The sequence below is a fragment of the Natator depressus genome, chromosome 6 (genome assembly GCF_965152275.1).
Source record: "Natator depressus isolate rNatDep1 chromosome 6, rNatDep2.hap1, whole genome shotgun sequence".
Lineage (NCBI taxonomy): Eukaryota > Metazoa > Chordata > Testudines > Cheloniidae > Natator > Natator depressus.
The window spans coordinates 10,398,860-10,424,406 of record NC_134239.1 but is presented as its reverse complement, the minus strand read 5'-3'; the positions used below and the strand labels follow the sequence as shown (position 1 = coordinate 10,424,406).

Here is a 25,547-nt window from a genome sequence, read left to right as displayed (position 1 = left end):
CAAGCTTGGACTTGAAGACAAACAATAAGCCCCACCTTTCCAGCCATTGAAGATGTGGGTTATTGTTCATAGATGGGAATTCATTGGACTTTAACCTAACTTTGCGTGTTTGTACCACTGTGTTTTAGTTAATAAAACGTATGTGATTTGGGATTTCATTTCATGTCAATATTCCTTGACCCTGGGCACTTTACAAAGTTGAGAAGTTGATTACAATGACAAACCATGACAATGCTATGGAAAAACTGGTATTTTGTTCTGAGTTTTTCCTTCAATTTATTTGAAAGTTCCAGAAAAAACAACAACCTCACAAAACAAATGTTAAAAGTACAAATATTGGGAATGCAACATTTCCATCACAGCCAGTCATCTCAATACAGCCTCCACAGCTCAGAGCATGGTAGAGGTTAACCGATTTGTTATCCACAACACAAATACGGGACGTGTGACTCTAACTCACGGCCTCCTTCACATCCCAGTGAGTGTTCAAATCTCCAAGCAGCCTGACAAGATCTCCCCAGTGGAGCTATGGCCAACTTACTCCAGCTGGGGATCTGGGCCATTGACTCTAATGAAGTTACGGACAATTGACACCAGCTGGGGATCTGGCCCCATTGACTTTGTTGGGGCTATACCTGATTTATGCCAGCTGGGAATCTAGTTTAGCAGACTATACTCCTTGTCTAGTTAGATCTGCAAGCTGAGATCTCAGAGACATAGGCTGTTACTAGTGACCCGAACTCAGTGACTGAATAGTTTAAATGTTGTGATTCCAGCCTTTCAACCTTCCCGTGGATGAAAAGTTTTTGCTCTCCCAATGCAGTTCTGCCTGGGGAAGCTCCCAGCCAGCGGATCTCTTTCTGCCTTTGTCTGTGAGATTAAAGACCCCTCAGAAATCGAGAGAAATGAATCTAGTTGGGGAGTGAGTTCTAAGTGGATTGTGGGACAAGTCAGCACAAGAAGATCTGTTTGATGTTTCCAGTGCATGTCTGCCTGGGTGTAACCACAGTTTGTGTTGGCAGGGCAATGTATAACCTTTATTGAAAAGAGGCGGTTGGAACTTTTGTGATGCCATATGTCTCAGTCAGAAAATGCCATTTCATTGAAACTGCCATTTCATCGAGTGGAAATACATCGATTTCAATGAAATTTCATTTAGGAAAAAAACTGGAACAAAATGCTTTGACCTTTAGCGGAACATTTTGATTTCCCATTTCCAAATAATGTTTCTTTTCAATTTTTTAAATTGCGTATTACATATATTTTAAAAATTGTATATTATGGTATATAATAAAGAATGAGAGAGTCTAACCCAGAACAAATTGTTTTGGTCAACACTAGATGTTCCCTCCCCCTCCCCCACAGATTTTGTTTTAGGGGAAGTTTTGAATTTGTTTCTTTTCATTCTGTTTTGGAATGGATATTTCCCCCCCGAAAAAATCACAGAATTTCCCATGAAATGGAAAACCCATGTTCAGTCCAGATCCATCTATGAGTCCACTGTGTCGCTGCTTTAGCCCTATCAGGAGAGTTAGGTGCATGTCCAACTGTGTGTAACCCTCTGCTGCCCGGGCAACATATTGTGGTTTGTAATTCCCACCATGTCTCTGAGTTAGCACAAACATTGGAGGCTTGTGATGTTAGACCCATAGTCCCCATGGCGAGCACCATTATGTGGGTGTGGTGGAGGGCTGCAAGGCTGTGTGGGTCCTTTGGTGCTGCAGATAGCCTGAGCTCTGCCGGAAGCTCTTGCCGCATTGGTGGCAGCGGTAAGGTTTTTCACCGGTGTGGATGCGCTGGTGGGTGAGCAGGTTGGAGTTCTGGCTGAAGGCCTTGCCACACTGCGGGCACTTGTATGGGCGTTCACCGGTGTGGGTGGTCTGGTGCTGGATGTAGGTGGAGCTCTGGCTGAAGCCCTTGCCGCATTGGTGGCAGCGGTAGGGTCGCTCCCCAGTGTGGGTGCGCTGGTGGGTAACCAGATGGGCGCTGCGCCCAAAGGCGCGCCCGCAGTCCGGGCACTTGTAGGGCCGCTCACCGGTGTGTGAGGCCTGGTGAGTGATGAGGTTGGAGCTCTGGCTGAAGGCTTTGCCGCATTGGTGGCAGTGGTAGGATCTCTCACCTGTGTGGGCCCGGCGGTGCTGGGCCAGGGCCGAGCTCTGCCCAAAGCACTTCCCGCACTCACCGCATTGGTATGGTTTCTCACCGGTGTGGATGCGAAGGTGCTGGGCCAGTGTGGAGCCCTGTGTGAAGCTGCGCCCGCACTCGGGGCACTGGTATGGCTTCTCCGCCAGGTGCACGCCTTGGTGCTTGAGCAGGGACGAGCGCTCCACGAAGACCCGTCCGCACTGGGGGCACTCGTGGCGCTTGACCCCTGCGTGCACCCGCTGGTGGGTCAGCAGGTTGGCATTCTGGCTGAATCCGCGGCCGCACTGTGGGCAGCGGTAGGGCTTCTCGCCCGTGTGGGTGCGCCGGTGTGTGGTCAGGTTGGAGCTCTGGGCGAAGCGCTTGCCGCAGTCAGGGCACTGGTAGGGGCGTTCCCCGCGGTGAATGCGCTGGTGCTGGCACAGGGCTGAGCTCCAGCTGAAGCGCTTGCCGCAGTCAGGGCACTGGTAGGGGCGGTCCCCGGTATGCGTGATCTGGTGCTGCAGCAGGTGGGAGCTCTGCCCAAAGGTCTTGTCGCACTCGCTGCACCTGAATGGCTTCTCGGCTGGCTGGGGGGCAGAGGTGAGATCTCCAAGTGTCCCATCCAGCTGAGGGGCAAGGGTGGGATCCTCAAACACCTCTTCTTTGTTGCACCGGAAGGGCTTGTCCTGCTGGGGGTTAGCAGTGGGATCCCTGAGTACTTCGTCCCCACAGCCAGTGGAGTCTGCCAGGTTCTCCCAGAGGGAGAATGGGCACAGGGAGCTGAGGGCAGAGGGGGCAGTGTCGGCACCTTCCTTGCTCAGCTTCCTGTCAACAGCTGGAATGAGGAGACAATCCAGATGAGAGTCAGTCTGTTGTTATAACATCTACGGCAGGGGCACCTATGAATGGGGATGGTGCAGGGCTTAGGGCACTGGACCGGGAGTCAGGAGATCTGGGTTCAATTTCCTGCTCTGAAACTAACTTCCTGAGTGATGCTGGGTGAACCTCTCTGGGCCTCACCTTTAGCCTGATCCTTCCTGGCCTCACAGGGGCTGCGTGTGGCTAAACTCACAAATGACTGTGAGATGCTCAGACCTGGCACCGGTGAGGCCAGATAAATAACACGGATAGATACATGTGCCAAGTAAGAGCAGGGCCCCGTTGGGCCGGGCACTGCACAGACAGAGTGACGGAGAGTGGGGCCCTGTCGTGCTGGGTGGTGCACAGGCACCCAGGAAGTGAGATTGGGAGGCTGGACACTGCACGGACACAGAGTGACGGAGATCGGTGGGGTGGGTGAGGCAGAGGGACCAAGATCAGCGCGCCGGGCGCTGCACAGACACTCACTGACTGAGATCAGGGCCCCGTCATGTTGGGTGATGCCCAGACACACAGTAACCGAGATCAGGGGCCTGTCACGCCAGGTGCTGCACAGACACCCAGTGACTGAGATCAGGGGTCCATCATGCCGGGCACTGCACAGACACCCAGTGACTGAGATCAGGGACCCATTGTGCAGGGTGCTGCACAGAAACACAACAACCGAGATCAGGTACCCATCATGCTGGGCGATGCACAGACACCCAGTGACTGAGATCAGGGCCCCATCATGCCGGACGCTGCACAGACACAGTGACTGAGATACGGGACCCATCGTGCAGGGTGCTGCACAGACACACAGCGACCGAGATCAGGTACCCATCATGCTGGGCGATGCACAGACACCCAGTGACTGAGATCAGGGCCCCGTCATGCCGGGCGCTGCACAGACACAGTGACTGAGATACGGGACCCATCGTGCAGGGTGCTGCACAGACACACAGCGACCGAGATCAGGTACCCATCATGCTGGGCGGTGCACAGATATGCAGTAAGGGCGGGGGATGGAGAAGTGATTTGTTACCCGTTTCAAGGGGTTCCTCCTTTATGTCACAAAGAAGCTCACGTTGGTGTCCTGTTTCCTGGAGAGCTTGGGGCTTCTCTTTGGGGATAGAAAGCAGCTCATAGTGGGGTCTTGCAGGTTCACCCTTTCCCTCCTCCTCCTGGGATAGACATTCTGGATGGAGCTGCGGCTGGTCCAGCTGGGAACCGGGAGATTCCCATAATGCCCCAGGGGATGCCATCTTCTCCCAGGCCACTTGTTCAACCTTCACCGGCATGCACCCTGACCTGGGGAGGAGCCGAACAGATCACCATGGAGCCAGGGCCTGGGAGGACCCACGGGGGAGAGGGGAGACTGCAGGGAATGTGCCCCAGAGCCGGCGGAGGGGAGCACAGACCCGCGCTCAATCCCCAGAGCCAGCAGGGGGCGCTTTGGGGGCTGGGGGGGGGGGGAAGAGGCCGGTAGCCTTGGCTAGAGCCAGGCTGGGTCTGTCGGAGCCTCCCCCAGGCACAGCTCTGCCGATGCTCCCCGGCCCCCAGCCCGCCCCCACTACCCCAGCCCCGTTCCCAGCCCATACTGCCCCGGAGCTGGCTGGGGGAGCGGGGGTCTCTCCAGGCCGGTCCCCTCCTCCCGGCAGCGGCTTCTCCCGGGCAGCGATTTCCTGCCTCCCTCCCCGGGTGCCGCCTCTCGCGGCAGCCCGGCGCCCCCCACTCACCGCCCGGCTGGGGCGATCCCCCCAGACCCGCTGCTCACACGCGGGCCAGACCTGGGGACCGCGCTGTCAGGAAGGTCCCTCCGTTATCCTGTCCCCGTCCCAGCCGTCTGCTCTGTGAAGTGGCAGACCCAGGAGTCACTGGGCTTAACCCTTCCCACCCCAGCCATGACGCTGCATGAGCCACTCAATGCATTGTGAGAAATGTGGCAGATCCCCCACTGGTGTAAACTGGGCTCAGTGGGGGCTAGGGTGACCAGAGAGCAAGTGTGAAAAATTGGGATAAAGGGTGCAGGGTAATAGGCACCTATATAAGAAAAAGGCTCTGAAGTTTGGGACTGTCCCTATAACATCGGGACATCTGGTCACCCTAATGGGGGCAGATCCCCAACTGATGTAAATCGGCAACACTCCATTGAGGTGACACTGATTTACACCAGCGAAGGATCTGACCCTAGGGCATCTTTGACATCTCTGTGTTAGGCAAAAATTCCCCAGAATTATCTTGCCACCCTTCAGGCCTTCTCTCTGTCCTAGCCTTTCGGCCTATTGTCTGTCTTTCCGCTATTCCTCTGGCCAAATCTCATTGCAGCCTCCACACGTGGACTGGAAGTTTCTCCCTCAACACCTGAGAGACTAGACTCCCTCTTATACTGCTGGTGTATTTTGTGGGCAACCTCTGCCTCCCGCCCTACAGTCATTTATAACAGCTTGGATTTAGAGTCATGGAGCTCACGGCCAGAAGGGCCCATTGTGCCCATCTGGGTCAGGCTCCTGCCTCACCCAGGCCAGAGAATCTCCCCCAGCAATTCCTGCCCTCTGGCCCAGTAACTCCTGGCTGAGCTAGAGCAGAGCTTTGAGAGAGAGACGCCCCATCTCCACTGACAGACTCCCAGGGATGGAGAATTCACCCCGTCCTAAGGGGAGCTCTCCCAATGGTTCATTCCCCTCCCAGATAAACACTGCCTCCTAATTCCCAGCCTCCATTTGTCTCCCTTCTGCTCCCAGCCAGTGGATCATGCTCTGCCTAAACTGAAGGATAAAGAGCCCTCTGCTCTCAGCCATCCCTTCCATGTCAGTGCTTACACCGGGATCATGTCACCTCTTAACCTTCTCTCGAATAAACGAAACCCATTGAAGTCCTTTGGTACCTCACTATTGGCAGGTGTGGCAGGATTTTCTTTTTTAAAATAATGTCGATGGATCACATCAGTTTGGTTTGAAGCAATTTTTTCAATATTTATATAAATTTTCACAGTTGTGGGAAATTATAGGAGGTCCAACAGGGTGTGTGGGGGGAGATGTCAGACAATAATTATTTAATGATGGTAGATCTCGAGATTAAAAAAGTTAAAGCTTTATATTTACTAAAACACTAATGGTCAATGTCACATGTCAAAATAAAACAAGGTATGTAGCCTTAAATCAAACTCTAGTTCTCAATCAGCATGTTTCTTGCTTTACCTATCTGTAAATTTTTATTATTACAGCGGAAATTGTTTTTCATCTATGGGTGTGTGTGGATGGTGAAATTGACATTTATCGGCAGTTACCAATAAAAATATAATCTTAACTATAGAGCAGGTTTTCCAGACCTCAAATAGGTCCTGTAGCTCGTCTCTGAAACCCTTCTCCAATGGTGGGAGAGCTTTGCTTTGCCATCAAAGGCCCAAATGCTGCTCTCACTTCCCTGGGATTTCCCCCAATAGACTTTTGTGAGAACAGTGCTGTGACACCAATAGACAAGGTGCCAGCTCATGCCAAGGCCCCTAGGCCTCACTGAATACTGACAGATGCATAGCTGGAAACCAGACCGGTTCACCTGTGTGTTAGCATTGTTAAAATATATATTAGCTTCATAGAAATGTGTTCTGTGTTTGGACTTTATAAAATGCTTGTGAGTTGCTGCAGGCATTGATCTCAATTATAATGTCTGAATCTTCTGTTACAAGGTAATATTTAAGTGTTTGCTCTGTAACTATTAAAGTGTTTGCTATGAAACTGGAAACCCTCACAGTCAGGCGACAAGCATTACCACGTGTGCGATACTCGTTTACCACGAGAGGTGTCACCTCCTGCCCAACAAAAGAAGGCCCATAGACAGCAGACAAACCATTGTGGAGTGGAACCAAAATACTTTGTTGATTGTTTTCCCCACAAAAAGGGGACATGCGCTTGTCCCAGCAGGGTTTGAACTCTGGGGGAAGGGAATCAAATCCCCCTCAAGAAGAAATTGTCATCACTCTGCTGCTTGGAATGCAGAGAGGGCGATATTACTGAGTTGAAGCAAGCTGCTTAGCTCCAGAGGATTTATAGTGCTTGCACATTACAACAGATTTTATCATCTTTTGGAACCTAAGACTGTAACTCATTTGTGTGTGTAAGTTACCGGCTTTAACTTTGTGATGTCAAAGTCAGATTCAGGACTCACATAATTTGTCAGACCACTCTGTTTATTAGCAAAGCGCTTTGCCAATGCACCCAGATATGTGAGTCCCGCTCTGAGGTTCAAGCTAACTTATTTATACAGATAAGCCAAAGCCAATTTAACATAAGAGACAAAAGGAAGCAGAAACTGACAAATATACATGCATATCTTATTTGCATACTAACGTTTACCAATCTCCTAGCTCAGCAGGAGCTCTAAGTTAATTAGTTTGAGGACCCATTGTCTCACACTCCTTAATGTTTCTCTTCCTGACAACTATATTTCAACAAACCCTTCAAGTAGCATTTCTTTAATGAATTATAATTTCAATATAATTCATTCTACTTTCACAGTGAATAACTCTCTTGTTTCCTTTTTTTAGTTAATAAATCTTTAGTTAATTAAAGGATTGGCCACAAGTGTTATCTTTGGGGGAAGATCTAAGGTGCAACTGACCTGGGGTAAGTGACCGGTCCTTTGGGACTGTGAGTAGCCTGAATATCGTTAAAAGAAAAGGAGGACTTGTGGCACCTTAGAGACTAACCAATTTATTTGAGCATAAGCTTTCGTGAGCTACAGCTCACGGCTGTAGCTCACAAAAGCTTATGCTCAAATAAATTGGTTAGTCTCTAAGGTGCCACAAATACTCCTTTTCTTTTTGCGAATACAGACTAACACGGCTGCTACTCTGAAACCTGAATATTGTTGTGATTTTTGGGGTAAGGGACCATCTCGCACAAAAGCAGGTTTGCCCGGGGTGGCAGGCTAGACAGAGTGCCCACGGCAACTGCCAGTGACTCCAGTTATTCTAGTGCTTGAGGAGTTCACCTCTGATGCTTGGTGACATCTGAGGTATCGAACACACAACCGGTCTGGGGTCTGTGCCCTGGTCTGCATCACTCTGCCCTGAGGTTGGCACCCACGTTGATGAGCCACTTGACACCCTGTGCGGACCCAGCTGCTCGCTCCCGCAGGCAGCCAGAGGCCCGAGAGGGAGAGAAACCCGCTCCCTTGCCGCCTGGGGAGGGATGGGTTAAACCCACCGAGTTCCTCATCTCAGATCAGAGCCGGAGAAGCCGGCCCGGCATGGGGACGTAATAACTAGAGGGACCTTCCTGTGCCAGCCCCGGCCGACACTTGGGTCCCCAGCCCGGCTCCCGGCCTGTGTGCGCGCAGGGCGAGTCCCCGGCTGCAGCCCCGGGCCCCCCAGGGCGGTGAGCGGGGCGCGGCGGAGACGCGGCTCCGGGGCGGGAGGGAGGAAATCGCTGCCCGGGGGGGGAGCGGAGCTGCCCCGTGGCTGGGACCAGGCAGATTCCCCGCTCCCAGCCCGCTGGTCCCAAGGAAGCTCCAAGCTCCCCCGCTCCCGGGGCTCTCTGCTGAGCGCCCGGGGCCGCGCGCAGGGTCCCCGCTAGAGGCGTCTCTGTTCCAGCCCCTGCTGCGGAGTCTGGCCGCGCTCGGGGCATGTCCACACTGCAGGGGCACAGGGACCGCGCTGTCCTGGGAACTCCGGAGCAGAGGCGCTTCCTGCAGCAGTGGAAGGGGTGTCCTTTATGCACCTCTCCCAGAGGCAGAAGCTGGGCCCAGGGAGGACTTCTCTCCTTGAGCTGGCCACATCTGTTTTGGGCCTAACTACAGCAGGCAGCCAAGATCCCTCCTTTGATCCCCATTGCCTGTCACATTAGCACTTCTTCCACCCAGATGTTTTGTCTTCAGGACCCCCCATGCTGTGCCCACGGGTCCCCTGGCCCTTTTTGCCATGTCCCGCCATGTCCCTCCAGGCAAGAAGTTCAAACTCACAGAGCGTCCTCTGTAACAGGTGTTTAACCCAGCCCTGGTCTCCCCTCTTTTCTGTCCTCAGGGCCGGATTTCCAACCCCCAGACCAGCCGTGAGTCCCAGATGGAGCCAGAGGTAGAGCCATGCACGCTGGATCCCCGGTGCTCCAGTGACAGCCACGTCCCAGCAGGCACAGGTGAGAGACACTTCCTAACTAACCCTGGATCCCCAGGACACAGTGAGCCCAGCCAGTCCTGCCTCATCTCGTCCAGTTCAGCACGGGAACCAAGAGCTGCCACATCAGTGTGACGGGGTCAGTTGTGACTCCAGCTGGATAAGTAATCTGAGACATACTGGATGGACTTGTTTTTTCAGACACACTTTATATAGCGATTCTGTTTATAAATGGCAGGTAAAGTGTTAATCACCGAGGCCCAGCTGTTGAAAGCATGGAACAGGCACGTGTGGTGAATGATTATAAGCGCTGGAAGGTGTGTAGATGGTTTTGTTCGGTGTTTGTATAGTGCCTAGGACAAGGAGGTCTTGGTCCACCACTTGGGCTCCTAAGTGCTACAGTAATACACATAAATCACACTAATAGTAATCACAATTATACCCCATGGTTTTCAGGAGTGTATTGAGCTGCTGGGCACTGTATCTATTCAGTCACCGTTCTTTAAGACATCGAGGAATCATTTATAGATGGAGCCTTATGATAAAGTGGAACCAACTTTTTGGGCCTTGTGAATTCTCAGATTTGTCAAACAAAATGTTTCTCAGATTTCTCCAATTAAATAGACATGTGTCGCTCAGCCAGGAGTTACTGGGTGGAGGAAGGAATCACTGGGGAGTTAGGTGAGGCAGGAGAACACAACAATGGCCAGACTGGGTCAGACCAATGGTCAATGTTGCCCAGTATCCTGTCTTCCGACAGTGGCAGGTGCCAGATGCTTCAGAGGGAATGAACAGAACAGGGCAACTTATTGAGTGATCCATCCCCTGTCGTCCAGTCCCAGCTTCTGTCAGCCAGAGGTTTAGGGACACCCAGAGCATGGGGTTGCATCTCTAACTATCTTGGCTAATAGCCATTGGAGGGTGGACTGGGTGGTTACGATGGGCCCTGCTGGCCTTACATTAATTCTTGGTTGGCAGATCATGCTAACAGTGATTGCTATAGAAGTGTACACAACTCACAAACTGGGCTACACTGGTGAGTTACAGAACCCTGTCAGGCTATCTCCATCCACGTTCATCTCTCTGCCCATCTACCCCAGGTGTACTCATCTTTTGGAGAATCCTAGGGGTTAATTCCCCTCTAGTAAACATTAGCTGTGGCCAAAGGGGCTAGTGCAATCCTTGGATGCATACACAAGGGAATCTCTAAGAGAAGCAGAGAGGTTATTGTATCTCTGTATTTGTCATTGGTCCATCTGCTCTTAGAATTCTGTGTCCAGTTCTGGTGTCCACAATCCAAGAAGGATGCTTAAAAATTGGAGAGGGTTTCAGAGAAGAGCCACGAGAATGATTAAATGATTAGGAAACCTGCCTTATAGTGAGAGACTCCAGAAGCTCAATCTATTTAATTTAGTAAAGAGAAGGTTAAGGAGTGACTTGACCACAGCCTATAAGTCTACACTGGGATAGAGAAAGGTCTAACACAATCCAGTGGTTGGGAGTTGAAGCTTAGACAAATTCAGGCTGGAAGGAAGGTGTAAATTTTTACCATTGAGAGTAATGAACCATTGGAACAATTTACTAAGGGTCATGGTGGATTCTCCATCCCTGACAATTTTAAAATCAAGTTTAGATGCTTTTCTAAAAGCTCTGCCCAAGGAATGATTTTGGGGGCAGGTCTTTGTCCTGTGTTACACAGAAGGTCAGACTAGATGATCACAATGGTCTCTTGTGGCCTTGGAATCTATGAAGTTATACAGCCAAGGATCTTGATACTGGTTGAAGTTCTCTGGCCTGGGTTCTCAGGCTGGACTGGATGGGCACAATGGGCTCTTCTGGCCTTGACATCCACAGGTGAAGTCCTGGCCCCATTGTAGCCCATGGAATCATGGATTCCAAGGCCAGAAGGGACCACTGTGATTATCTAGTCTGTTCTGCTGTATCACACAGGCCAGAGAACTTCCCTGAGTTAATTCCTGTTTGAACTAGGCCTGATCTTTTAGAAAAACCTCCACACTTGCTTTAAATCTTGTCATGGAGAATCCGCCACAACCCTTGGTAGGTTGTCCCTATGGTTGATTACTCTCACTGTTAAAAAAAGCATGCCTCATAAGTCCTATGGGAGCTGCACTCTGGACTCCAGCACATCCTGGATTTCAGCCCACGATCCCTCTCCTAGCCTGCGTGTCATGCTGGGACACGGGCTCCCAGCCAGCTCCATCTCTAGAGGGTGGGTTGGGAGACGGTTTTTCAGCCCAGTGAGTGGTGATCTGTTTCCGTGTTGTTCCAGCTGGCGACGAGGCGCAGAGCGGGGACAAGGAGGGGAGTCCTGGCCCGGAGGACGGGGCGCTGTCAAGCGGGTCCGAGTGGGAGTTGTCCCCCAGCCCCGACCAGGAATGGCCACCAATGACGCTCCCCGCTGCCAACTCAGGGAAACCCTACAACTGTGCCGACTGCGGCAAAGGCTTCACCTGGCCCTCGCACCTGGTGCAGCACCGGCGCATACACACGGGTGAGCGCCCTTACCGCTGTGCCGACTGCGGCAAAGGCTTCGCCGACAGCTCGTCCTTAGTTAAGCATGGCCGGACCCACACGGGAGAGCGCCCCTACACCTGCCCCCAGTGTGGCAAAGGCTTTGTGGACAGCTCGTCGCTCACCAAGCATGCCCGTACCCACACAGGCGAGCGCCCCTACTGTTGCCCCAGCTGTGGGCGCAGCTTCGCCGACAGCTCCCGGCTGGCCCAGCACCGACGCACCCATGCTGGGGAGCGACCTTACCGCTGCCCCGACTGTGGGAGGGCATTCGGGCGCCGGGCACACCTGATTGAGCACCGGTACACCCACACTGGCGAGAAACCCCACCGCTGCCACCAGTGTGGCAAAGGGTTCAGCCAGAGCTCCAACCTGACGCAGCACCAGAAGACCCACCTGGCGGAGAAGCCTTTCATCTGCCCACAGTGCGGGAAGGGGTTCTGTCTGCACTCCCAGTTGGCCAAACACCAGCGGCTGCACAGCCCTGACAACCCCCACCGCTGTCCCCAGTGCCACAAGGGCTTTGTGGACCGATCGCCGCTCCTTAAGCACTTGAGGATCCACACCGGGGAGCGGCCCTTCCGGTGCACTGAGTGTGGGAAGACTTTCAGCATGAGTTCACACCTCACACAGCATCAGCGAGTCCACACTGGTGAGAAACCCCACCGCTGCCACCAATGCGGCAAGGCGTTTGCCCAGAGCTCCAACCTGACACAGCACTTGCGCACCCATACTGGGGAGCGCCCGTACAAGTGCCCGAAATGTGGCCGGGCCTTCAGTGATAGCTCCAGCTTCTTGAGGCACCAGCGGCTGCACAGTGGGGAGCGGCCCTACTGCTGCCACCAATGCGGCAAGGGCTTCGCTGATGGCAAGGTGCTCCGCAAGCACCAACTGACCCATAGCGGTGAGCGGCCCTTTGCCTGTGGGCAGTGTGGCCGCACCTTTGCCCAGAGCTCCAACCTGGTGCAACACCAGGCCATCCACACCGGGGAGCGGCCCCACCGCTGCCACCAATGCGGCAAAGGGTTCTGCTTTCCCTCGCAGCTGGCGCAGCATCAGAAGCTCCATGCCGCTATTATTGTGGTGGACGATGGTGATAATGAACTCCCCTCCCCACCTGCCAACTAAGCCCCTCCATTCCCCGGCTGCCCTGGGTGGGGATTGAACCCGGGACTCCTCTGTTGCTTGAGTTACCAGGCCAAGAGGGTGATACAGACTTGTAATCCTTTATCCAGCCACTAAGGAGGGACAGGGAGCAGGTGTAGTGCTAGAGCTGATCAAGGGACAGAAAGAAAAACAGTTTCACTAAGTGAATTTGGTTCTGGAACAAATTTTTTCTTTTAATCAAAATTGTTCGTGATATTTTCCCCCCAAAAGTCATGTGACTATAGGAAAATCTCAGCTTTTTAAAAAAGTCATTTTCTGATCCTCATGGTTGGGGAGAAAAGCTGGGAAAATTACTCCAAATGGCTCAGAATCATGACTAAACAGACCCTTACATTTATGATTTTCAACACCTCATGATGTTTTTAAGCCATGATTATTCTGGGGGCTGACTCATGATTTGTGATTGCTTAGAGTGGCCAGGCTGGTGGGGTTAAATTTTGGAGGCATTTGTGAACCTGCTCCAATCCCAATGGAGTTGGTGGAATTTGTTCATGTGTCTCACAGTTGTGAAGGGTTTAGGAATTCACCAGAGGCTGAATTTATAGCCAGGATTCTAAGGCTCAGGAGTAATTTGTGGGCTTAATGCCTGTGGCCATGTCTCCCTCTGGTGCACATCCCTGGCTACTACAATATCCCACTGCTCACTCACAGCTGGGGGAGTCACCCCTTTAGCTCAAGGTAGCATGGGATCATGCATTTGGGTTGGGATTGGGTCTAATGGATGAGAGCTGGTCAGGAAATGATTTGTGTGTCCCCATGAAATTTTTTAATGAAAACAAGGTTGGGAAAAATGTGTTTCCTTGAAATTTTTCATCTAAACGTTTGTGGAAAATGTTTAGGGTTTTTGTCAACAAACCTAAAGGTGAGAAAATTTGGGTTCATAGAATATCAGGGTAGGAAGGGACCTCAGGAGATCATCTAGTCCAACCCCCTGCTCAAAGCAGGACCAATCCCCAATTTTTGCCTCTGATCCCTAAATGGCCCCCTCAAGGATTGAACTCACAAGCCTGGGTTTAGCAGGCCAATGCTTAAACCACTGAGCTATCCCTTCCCCTCAAAACCCAAACACTTTCCAGGTATTTTTCAATGAATCCCACCAACTTTTCCATGGAATGGAAATTTCTAGGGGGGAAAAAAAATCTGTTTTGTCCAAAAAAAAAAAAAAAAAAAAAGGGGGTGGGGACGGGACAGACCAGCATTTGATCAGCTTTGGAAGAGAGTCATGTGCCCAAATTCCTTCAGATCCTGTAACAATCACCTTTGGGGGCTGAGACCCCATGAGTTGGATATACAAGAATAAACAACACATCACAATGGAATTGGCTCCTTGCTTTTCAAGACTTTTTGGAAGTGTCACTCCTATTTGCTTGAAACCTCCCTGGTTTTATATATATTATGTATATATATTTGTAATATGAAAATTAACATTTTCCTCCATTCTTTTCCCAAAACTTTTATGTATTTAGTTTTTTAGAAAACTAACACTTAAAAATAGTACTTAGGGAAGATTAGAAATAACAACCTACACTTTTTGTTTTATTTGTTAAAACACAAAACAAAAAATGAACAATAAAAACCAAGGAAAGGTTTGTTTTCCCCAGGCAAAAAACTTTGTTAACTGCAGGATTCTAAGAATAGTATCACAAATTGAGGGATCATAGAATCATAGAATATCAGGCTTGGAAGGGATCTCAGGAGGTCACCTAGTCCAACCCCTTGTTCAAAGCAGGACCAACGCCCAATTTTTGCCCCAGAGGCCTAATGGATAGCCATTAATAACCTTAACTCTGCCTTTCAGGAAGTGTTTTGTTAAAGACTGAACTACTGTTGTTAGGACTCCACCACTTGGATTTGGATGTTAGGAGTTAGCCTTCCCAGCTGGGATTTTTCAAAGGAGTTGAAGAGAATTTGGTTTCTAAATTCAATGGGATTAAATTAATCAGAGTGAATTGATATTTTGTAAGCAAAACATATTCCTGGCAAAAAATGAAGTTTAGTGAAAAATGGAGTTTTTCTCATGAAAATGTTATTTTCAACAAAAAAAATTTGACTGGTGATCACAAAATGCACATTTTTGTTTAATTTCAAATTGGATTTTTTTGCTTTGCTCTCCTCTCATCAAACACGCTTTCTGTCTCATTTCTACTTTCACCCATCATTTGCAGTGAGGAAAAAAGGAGGGGAGTGAAAAATAACTCAAAAATCCCCAAATTGAAAACTTTTTTCTTTGAAAATCCAGACCGAAATTGTGATTTGAAAATAAAATGTTTTTACATTTCTTTCTTTCTTTTCTTTCTCAAAAAAATGAAATTTTTCATGGTGAAAAATTTTGTTATTTTAACAAGTTCTAGATCAGATTTCCTGAGGGGATTTCAAGATCTTTTGTATGCTGGAAATCTGCCCCGATTCAAGACATCCCCTGCACCAATAGAAGTAATGATTTCCATAGTCTTCCTTAGGGGTTTACATTGGGACAGATACATGACGAGCAGCTGGAATCAGCACAAATCCCAATTTAGACAATGTTTGGGTTAAACTCTTCTTTCCTGAATCCTCCATAACCATATTTATTAGGTACCACTTTAGAGGCACCTAAGATTCTCTTCTCAGATGCATCCAGGACCTGGCTGCTTCTTGTGAAGTGTTGATAGAAGCCGTAATTGCTATGATCCTTTCAGGATTGGACCTCTGTAGCCTAAAAGGTTTGGGACATCTTTAAAAGGGCTTGATTCTGAATAAAGGGTTGAGCACTTTTCCTCCCAAAATCAGGCCCCCTTTAAGGTATTGAGCTGGGGCACACACAGGCTCAAAATCTCTAGTCACTTCTGAAAATCTTGGCAGAAGGTATTAAGTCCAAACTCCCAAATATCTGCGGTATTTGTTCACTTTTAGCTACAGCATTCTAACAGTGCCGTCAGAAATGGAGGGATGTGCACTCATGACCTTAACTCTGCCCTGGAGGATGAATTTTGCTTTTAACTCAAGGACTCTAACAATGATGCAGCAAATTAAGGGATATTTGTTATTAACCTCACCTGTGCCGTCATAGGTTATATTTATCTGTGGGTTTAGCAACAACTGCTAGCATCTGATGTAGGGTTGCCATTCTTCCAGGATTGTCCTGGAGTCTCCAGGAATTAAAGATTCATCTTTAATTAAAGATTATGTCATGATGAAACCTCCCGGAATACGTCCAAATAAAATTGGCAACCCTAATCTCATGAGGAGGTGGGACCTGGATGTTACCAAGCTGCATTTGTTTAATGTTTTCTACTTGCCAAACCCTCTTCCAAACTTTTTTCCTTTGGAATATCTTTTTCAGTCCCTCTTTTGTTTGCACCTTGCCATAAATCCTGTCTGGTTCAGTTACATGTGGGTTTCTATTTTTCTCTCTTTATTCCATTAATAAGACTTGCCATTTCAATAAGCAGTTCCCTGCATTTTTGTCCTGGTTCTGGGTCAAGTTTTTCTTTCTTTCTTTCTTTCTTTCTTTGGTGGTTTTTGTTGTTGTTTAACAATTTTAACTCAGACATCTTTTCTCCCAACTGCTGCTCAGTCATTTGATTTTCTCAAAAGAACAAAAAAGATGTAAACAGGTGTAAAAAGGTGTAAACGGTCTGATTCACAATCCCTCAGCAGGTTTCATTCCCAGGCCAGTGTCCTTGTGGCTAGACCACGCTGTCAAAGCTACTGAGAGAATGTGGAGCTGGTGAGGGGGCAGAGTCTGAACTCTTGGGTTCTATTCCCAGTCTAGGGATGGGAGTAAGCGGTACAGGAATGTCTGTGCAGTTGTGATCCATGCAGTGAGCTGTCAGATGCTGTGAATTCTCAGGGCATCTCCAGCTCAGGTTCCCAACACATCATAACTGGTCTCCTGGGTCTGACACGTGGGCAGCTCGTCCCCTCCCCCAGCAGCATCGTGGCATTCATCCAGACTGGATTCAGCTGCTCCCTTCCAAACTCAGCACAAACAGATCCTTCCCATATTGGAATGCGGCTCAGACCCAGATCTCCCCCACACGCACCACTGCTGTTCAGAGTGAATGTGCCAGAGCTATGTGCCAGCCAGACCTCACCCGCACCCCAGAGACCCCCGGAGCCAGCTCCCCACCCCATCTATAACACTGTGCCTTCCTGCTATACTGACACTGTCTCCCTGAAAGAGCAACCCCACACAAATGCGCCCTGTCAGAGCATCCATTTCAGGAACAGACCCCATCTCCATTGATCCAATTATTCCCAGTTCTGGGAAGGAAATGGGGTCTAGTGAGTTAGAGGGGGGATTGGAAAGGGGGGTGTCAGGATTCCTGGTTTCTATCCCCAGCTCTGCGAAGGGAGTGGGGTCTAGTGGGTTAAGTAGGGATGCAGGAAGTCAGGACTCCTGGTTCTAGCCCCAGCTCTGCAAAGGGAGTGGGGTCTAGTGGATTAGAGCTGGGGGGAGATAGGGTGGTCACTCACGCCTCCCCAAAGTACTGGGTAGTCCAGTACTTCCAGGAATGGTGTGCGCTCTCCCTGCCAGCATGACCTGGGGGGGAATTCATTCCTGACCACAAATTTGGTGAGCAGTTATACCATGAGCATGCAAACAAGGCACATCAGCTCTGAGCACTGGTCCACCCTCCGGTGTCCTACCTCCAGATGTGGTCAATCCCTAATGATACAGAGAAAGGTGAATAAAACAAATAACCCAGAATCCATTGCCCAGTTGTGCCGCTGGGGGGAAAACGTCATGCCTGACCCCTGCAGGCCACTGGCGGAAGTATAAGATTGGATTACTGCCCTTGTCTTCATGCAGACCTGAGTGTTATGAGCATGCAGAGGGCAATACAGGTGACCCTGCTTGGACAGCAGTCCGGAAGGGACCACCACAACCATCATAGAATCATAGAACTGAAAGGGACCTCAAGAGGTCAACTAGTCCAGTCCCCTGCACTTGAGGTAGGACTAATTATCCAGACCATCCCTGACAGGTGTTTGTCTAACCTGTTCTTAAAAATCTCCAATGATGGAGATTCCACAACCTCCCTAGGCAATTTATTCCAGTGCCTAACCACCCTGACAGTTAGGAAGTTTTTGCTAATGTCCAACCTAAACTTCCCTTGCTGCAATTGAAGCCCATTTCTTCTTGTCCTAGCCTCAGTGGTTAAGAAAAACAATTTTTCTTCCTCCTCCTGGTAACCACCTGTTACATACTTGAAAACGGTTATCATGTCCCCTCTCAGTCTTCTCTTTTCCAGACTAAACAAACCCAATTTTTTCAATCTTCCCTCATAGGTCATATTTTATAGACCTTTAATCATTTTTGTTGATCTTCTCTGGACTCTCCCCAAATTGTCCACATCCTTCCTGAAATGTGGTGCCCAGAACTGGACACAAGTTGAGGCCTAATTAGAGTGGCAGAATTACTTCTCGTGTCTTGTTTACAACACTCCTGCTAATACATCCCAGAATGATGTTCGCTTTTTTTGCAACAGCATTATTGACTCATATTTAGTTTGTGGTCCACTATGACCCCCAGATCCCTTCTCGCAGTACTCCTTCCTAGGCAGTCATTTCCCATTTTGTATGTGTGCAACTGATTGTTCCTTCCTAAGTAGAGTACTTTGCATTTGTCCTTATTGAATTTCATCCTATTTACTTCAGACCATTTCTCCAGTTTGTCCAGATCATTTTGAATTTTAATCTGGTCATCCAAAGCACTTGCAATCCCTCCTACTTTAGTACCATCCGCAAACTTTATAAGTGTACTCTCTATGCCATTATCTAAATCATTGATGAAGAACCGGACCCAGAACTGATCCCTGTGGGACCCCACTCGTTAGGACCTTCCAGCATGACTGTGAACCGCTGATAACTACTCTCTGGGAATGGTTTTCCAACCAGTTTTGCACCCACCTTATAGTAGCTCCATCTAGGTTGTATTTCCCGTTTATTTATAAGATCATGCAGGACAGTATCAAAAGCTTTACTAAAATCAAGATATACCACGTTCCCCCATCCACGAGACTTGGTACCCTGTCGAAGAAAGCTATTTGGGTTGGTTTGACAATTTGTTTTTGACAAATTCATGCTACTTATCACCTTATTATCATCTAGATGTTTGCAAACTGATTGCTTAATTATTTGCTCCATTATCTTTCCAGGTACAGAAGTATCGAGCCTGACCTCTCCCCCGCAAATGCACAAACTTTCTCCTTGCCTATTTCCATGTTTTTAAGGTGGTGAGGTGTGTCCTGCCACACTCTTAACTACCCCTCCTGGCAGCTTTTATTTGTTAACGTGCCCAAAGATTGCATTCCCCTCTTAGCCAGAGCATTGCACTGGAAGTTCATCCACCATGATCATCAGCTCCTTTTCAGAGTCCCCGCTTTCCAGGACACAGTCCAGCGCCCTACACTAGGACCTACCTTCTTTGTCCCCAGATGAATGGCCTTGCATTTAACTGTACTAAAACACATGTTCAGCAGAACACCGTCAGGGGGACAGCGATGCCTAGCAGTTAGCACAGCATATTGGCACTCAGGAGACCTATTCTATTCCTGGCCCTCCCAATGAGCTTCTGGGTGTCTTTAGGTAAGTCTCTGTGACCCTGATCCTCCAAAGTGTGTAGGCACCCAACTTCCCTGGATTTCAAAGAAAGTTAGAAGCCCACAGACCTTGGAGGACCTGGGCCTAGCTCTCCCTCACTGCTGGGAGCCAGGGTCCCCCGACATCACCACTTCCCCTAAAAGCCTAACATACAAACAGGTCAATGGGCCTGATTGGCAGCTGGTGTAAGTCAGCAGTTACACTGAAATCAAGAGAGTGACAGCTGATTTACCACAGCGGGGGAGCAGGCCCTCTATTTCCAAGAGAGTCTAAAGGGAAGGAGTTTCCCAAAGTCAGTGGGAAGTGACCCTTCACTCAAGGAATCTCTTTCTGCCTCGATCCCCAATTGGGTTCTGTTCTCTCTGAGCTTTGTGACTCTTTCGTTACAGAAGATCCAAGTGCAGGGGCTAAGGAGTGGCCAGCCCCCGGCTCTGGCCCAGGGGGCTCTGGGATTGAGGGCTTTGGTTCTGGAGCGCAGGGTCCTTCCAGGTTTCAGAGCTAACCCTCGAGAAAGCCAACGTCTGCTGAGTCTGCAGGCAGTGCCGCCAGCCACAGTGACTCCAGCGGGGAGTGACGTTAAGGAGAGTGGGAACTAAAGTGCAACGAGGATGAGCATGGCCCAGCAGGCAGCTCCGGGGCTCAGTGTGTCGGCCGACCCCACGTTTCACCTGGGAACCATGAAAACACGACAACAGGGTGTGGGCTTTTGTTTTTAATATCAACAAACCTGCTGCGGCTCAAGTCGCATTGGCTCGGGGCAAGGGGTGGCACAGACCCCACGGAGACCTGCGGCACTGTGGGCAGGACCCAGCCTGCCTGATGCTGGTCTATACAGCAAAGACGGGCAGCTCTCCTAGGGCGGGATTGCCCCTGGGGCACCTCTGAGTTTGTCGCCATGGCGCAGCCCTGTGAGCAGCAGACTGGAGCCAGGGGCCAACACTGGCCCTTTCTTCCTTGGGGGGATGAAAGGAGAGAGCTCTGCCCCAGCAGGCCTGGCCTAAGTTGGCGGTAATGGTGGGAGGAGGGTTTAGGAGGCAGCGCTTCCTACTGGACGGAGAGTTCAGCACCATGGCAGGGAAGAGAGGGCTGGTGCGGCAAGATGGAGGAGCCACCTTCCCTGAGTCCGTCTGATCCTGCTCCATGGGGTGTTGCTTGGCTCAGGGCTGCAGAGAATCCAGCCACCAGCCACTTGCTCCTGCCTTGTGCTCTGACCATTGCAGCTTACGCCTGCCATGGCCCCAGCCCCAACCCACACCCCTGGCCTTTGGTTCCACCTCAGCCTACACTTGACATGGCCCAGCCCCAACCAACCCCCGCAGCCTTCGGCTCCACCTCGGCCTATGCCCGCCATGGCCCAGCCCCAGCCAGCCCCCGCCCGGCCTTCAGCTCCACCTCAGCCTAAACCTGCAATGGCCCAGCCCTGTCCAGCTCCCCCGGCCTTTGGCTCCACCTTGGCCCATGCCCCCAGTGGCCCTAGCTCTGTCCTGCCTGTCCCAGCAAGGGAGTCTCTCCACACTCAGTGGCCACCAGCCCCTGGTGGTGAGTCCTCTGGTGCCTGGCCAGGTTGGAGCTGACCCGGAAGGTGCGGCTGCAGTCCTGGCACTGGTAGGGCCGCTCCCCGGTGTGGACTCTCTGGTGCCGGATGAAGTTGGAGCTGCCGGCGAAGGCGCGGCCACACTCCAGGCAGCGGTAGGGGCGCTCCCCGGTGTGGGTGCGGCAGTGCTCAGCGAAGGCAGTGCTCTGCCCGAACCTCTTGCCACAGTCAGGGCAGCGGTGGGGCTTCTCGCCGGCGTGGCTCCGGCGGTGCCGAGCCAGGGAGGAGACACTGGCGAAGACCGCCCCACACTCAGCACACTTGTAGGGTCGCTCCCCTGTGTGGCTCCGCACGTGCTTGACTAACGCAGCCCGGAGCCGGAAGCGCCGGCCACACTCGGGGCAGCCGTGAGGTCGCTCGCCACGGTGGATTAGCTGGTGCCGGCTGAGGTGGGTGGCGCGGGTGAAGCCCTGGCTGCATTGGTGGCAGCGGTAGGGGCGCTCCCCAGTGTGGGTGCGCTGGTGCTCCACCAGTAGAGAGCTGCGGTCAAAGCTGCGCCCGCACTGGGCACATGAGAACGGCCGTTCCCCCGAGTGGCTGCGCCGGTGGATGGTCAGGAGCGAGTGGCTGGCAAAGCCTTTCCCACATTGGTGGCAGAAGTGGGATCTCTCCCCTACGACATGCGTTCTTTGGTGCCTGGCCAGCCCTGCGCTCCCTGTGAAGCTCTCCCCACACTCAGGGCAGCGCCAGGGCCCCTCGCCCGCTGCGTGGAGGCTCTGGTGCCGGCAGAGGTTGGAGCTCTGAGTGAAGCATTTCCCACACTGGGTGCAGCAGAAGGGACGCTCCCCCGTGTGGACCCGCTGGTGCTTCGTGAGGTTCGACCTGCGGCTGAAGCCCTTCCCGCACATGGGGCAGGTGATGGGGCTTGGGATGCCACCCGCTGACCCGTCGCTCATGCCACTCTTCACGCAAATGGAGCCCAGAGGTCCAGGATCCTGCTGCCCTTCCACCCAGCCATCGCCCCCCTTGAGTCTACAGGACACACTCCCTTTGCATCTGGCTGCTTCCCTTTCATGCTGCAAAGTCTCTTCCTTGCTTCTACGTGGGATCTCGGCACCTGTAAGAGGAGCCAGATGGGAGTCATTGCTGCACTGATGCCCAGAGGAGGTGCCCTGGGGCAGATCAGGAGTGGCCTGTAATAATCTATAGCCGCTCTAGATGTTTGTCTGCCTAATGTACAGAGGGTTACTGCAGCATCTATCGGGTCAGTTCCATATCCTGGCAGTCAGGAACCGTGGCTGGACAATAGCCCAGGTCAGAGCTCTTGAGATGCACACCCAGGACTAGCGACCTCTGCCCTCCCACTTCTGGTGGGCCAGACCCACCTTCCTAGGGCTGAGATCCAGATCCTCAAAGGTACTTCCAACTCCTAACTTCCACTGAAATCAATGGGAACCTTTGAGGATCTGTGCCTGAATCACCCCCGCCCCCATGAAGGGGGGAGGGGACAGTCAAAAGACCAAGGGTGAGCGAGGTGTTGAAGAGATACACACTCCCTGAGAGACTGGTTTTACATGATGGTTAAGGGGGAGAAACTGCCTCCCTGAATCTCCTGAGCTGGGAGTGTCTCAAGGAAGCTAAGCCTGCCTAGCATGGAAGATGAGGGAGTTTGTTATCCTTTCCTCCCTATTCACCTGCCGGAGTGCCAGGAGTGAAATCAAAGCATGGTCTCTCTCAGATGGTCTCCGAATACCCTCACCTTCTTGGGTGCCTCTTGGCATCTCCTGTTCCTTGGAGCACTGGGGATCTGGGACTTGCAGCTCTTCCCATGGCTCCATGTGCGAGACGAGGTGGGGTTTGGGAACGGGGACGCCTGCCCCTGGAACAGCAGAGAGGAGGCATTGGAGATTATCACAGCACTGAGAACTTCTTACTGTCACTTGCAACAGTAGCACCTAGAAACCCCAGCAGAGATCAGGGCCCCATTGTGCCAGGGACCGCCTGAGCACCCAACGACCGAGTTTGGGGCTCTGTTGCCCTGGGTGCTGTACAGGGACGCAGTGGAAGACACTCCCTGCCCTGAACAGCTTATTGTCTACTCTAAACAGACAAAGTGCAGGCGTATAAACTGAGGCCCAAAGAGGAAAGGTGACTTGCCCAAGGTCTATAGCAGAACCATGAATCGAACCCAGGAGTTTGGAGTCCTTGCCCAGCACTCAGCCAGTGCCAGTGTCCCAAGTTCGGTCCAATAAAAGTAGGGCTGTCAATTAATTGCAGTTAACGCAAGCAATTAATGGAAAACAAATGAACTAGATTAAAAAATAGTCACGATTAATCACAGTTTTAATCGCACTGTTAAACAATGACAGAATACCAATTTAAATGTATTATAAATACTTCTGGATGTTTTGCTACATTTTCAAACATATTGATTTCAGTTACAACGCGGAATACAACGGGTACAGTGCTCAGGTTATATTACTATTTTTGATTACAAATATTTGCACTGTAAAAAAGATAAACAAAAGAAACGGTATTTTTCAGTTCACCTCCTACAAGTACTGTGGCGCAATCTCTTTATTGTGAAAGCCAACTTACAAATGTAGAGTTATTATTATGACTTTAGAATCTGCAAGTCGGAGCATGAAGGGGCATACTAAAGTTTAGCGCATCTGGCACATAAGCACCTTGCAGCGCCAGCTACCACAGTGCCATGCGAACGCCTGTTCTCACTTTCAGGTGACATTGCAAATAAGAAGCGGGCAGCATTATCTCCTGCTAATGTAAACAAACTTGTTTGTCTTAGCGATTGGCTGAACAAGAAATAGGACTGAGCGGACTTGCAGGCTCTAAAGTTTTACATTGTTTTGCTTTTGAGTGTAGTTTATGTAAAAAAATAATTCTACATTTATAAATTGCACTTTCTCTATAAAGAGGTTGCACCACAGAACTTGCATGAGGTGAACTGAAAAATAATACACAGTGCGCACTGTACACGTTGTATTCTGTGTTGTAATTGAAATCAATATGTTTGAAAATGTAGAAAAAATCCAAAAATATTTATAATGCATCTAAATTGATATTGTTATTGTTTAACACTGCAATTAAAACTGTGATTAATCGTGACTGTTTTTTTAATCTCGTGATTAATTGTGATTTTTTTTAATCATTTGACAACCCCAGATAAAAGATATTACCTCACCCACTCTGTCTCTCTGAAATCCTAGGACCAACACAGCTACAGCTACGCTGCATATCACAAGAGACCTGATGTCCTCCTAAATTGCCATTACTTGGGCACGGGATGCCCGGGGCATTGCTAATGGGTAGGGCATCTGATTTTAGGTTTTAGCTGATAAACACCAACAAAACACCCCAATACAAAGAAAAGAAATCAAACATTGGAAAGGGTTATAAGGGCTTGTCTAGACGGAGCAGTCATGTGCACTACAGGAGTATGATTTCTCAAATGAAGGAATGTGTTGAGCATTAATTGGTCCATATGGACCCTGCTGGTGCGCACTAGAAGCTCCCTAGTGTGCTCTAACATAGTGCTGTTTGAAACAGTGCTAGGTAAAAGCGCATAAGGGGCCATAGCAAATAGATTCCTCATTACAATATAATATTGATAATACAGTAAAGTGATAATACTCTGTTGATTTACTCAGTTTAAATTGCAAAATGAAGGATATTGATACAAAGGGAAAGGCCTGAACCCCCCCCTCCCCGGCTTTTGGATAGCTACACAGAACTCAAAAATTGTTAAAAAATAACGCCCGAAAAACTGACGTTAATGAACCCCAAAAGCAGAAGTCCCACTAACAGGGGGCCACTAACTAAGCCCCAGCCCAGCTGCTGTTCCCACCACGTGGGCATCTAGAGGAGTTGGGTGAGTCCCAGCTCCAGCTGCCACACCACAAACTAACTCACCCTTGGTGGGCAGGGAGCAGGTGGCTCCCTGGAGAGGCAGTCATTGCTCCACCAGACACCAGCCCCCCATCCCTCATGCCTTCTCCACAGCCGGGTTCCTCCCCCCAGCCTAAGTCAGCCCACACCCGGGGTCATCGCTGGCACAGCCGCTCCCCCGGGCAGGCCGGCGCCTAGCCTGCTGCACAACTTGCTTAACCCCTGCACTGCGGAGCTAGCTGCACAGACCCCGGGGCTACCCAGGGATTGGGGGGGGGGATCTCTCCGGTCCCAGCCGCGGTTCGACTCCGATCCCCCCCGGCCCTGAGGCTGCTTCCTCCAGGCAGCGATTTCCTGCCTCTGCGGCTGTTTCCCTCCCTCCCTCGGCCGCCTCTCCCCGCGCCCCTACTCACCGCCGGGCCGGGGCGATCCCCCGGAGCTGCAGACTGCGGCGGGAGGGCAGCTGGGCTCGGGACCCAGGTGTCCGAGGCTGGCACAGGAAGGTCCCTCCGCTATCCCGTCCCCCTCCCTGCTTCAGGCTACACGCCAGGCGCTTGGTGTCTTTAACCCATTGGTGCCCCGGCTCGCTGGGGAACGGAGAAGTAAACGAGGAGGGAGATTCCTGGTGGGAGGATTTGAACCCGGGGCAGGGGGCGCAGAGGCGGCAGCGTGGTACAAAATCAGAGGCAGCCCATGGGTTATGGCTGCCACAGCTGGGAATAAAAC

General features: G+C 50.8%; 2 protein-coding genes across 2 annotated transcripts; one reads left to right on the top strand and one right to left on the bottom strand.

Moving 5' to 3' along the window:
• Window positions 1-310: 310 nt before the first annotated feature.
• Window positions 311-25,544, bottom strand: LOC141989672 (uncharacterized). Its single transcript, XM_074956605.1, has 6 exons — window positions 25,235-25,544; window positions 22,675-22,794; window positions 20,856-22,032; window positions 12,335-12,436; window positions 4,028-4,293; window positions 311-2,959 (listed from the first exon to the last, which is right to left on the bottom strand). Exons 2-6 carry the CDS (start codon window positions 22,751-22,753, stop codon window positions 1,671-1,673), a joined length of 2,913 nt encoding a protein of 970 aa, XP_074812706.1. The 5' UTR covers window positions 22,754-22,794; window positions 25,235-25,544; the 3' UTR covers window positions 311-1,670.
• Window positions 8,256-15,031, top strand: LOC141988553 (uncharacterized). Its single transcript, XM_074954359.1, has 3 exons — window positions 8,256-8,360; window positions 9,005-9,116; window positions 11,385-15,031. The coding sequence occupies exons 2-3, from the start codon at window positions 9,044-9,046 to the stop codon at window positions 12,752-12,754; spliced, it is 1,443 nt and encodes a 480-aa protein (XP_074810460.1). The 5' UTR covers window positions 8,256-8,360; window positions 9,005-9,043; the 3' UTR covers window positions 12,755-15,031.
• Window positions 25,545-25,547: the final 3 nt, after the last annotated feature.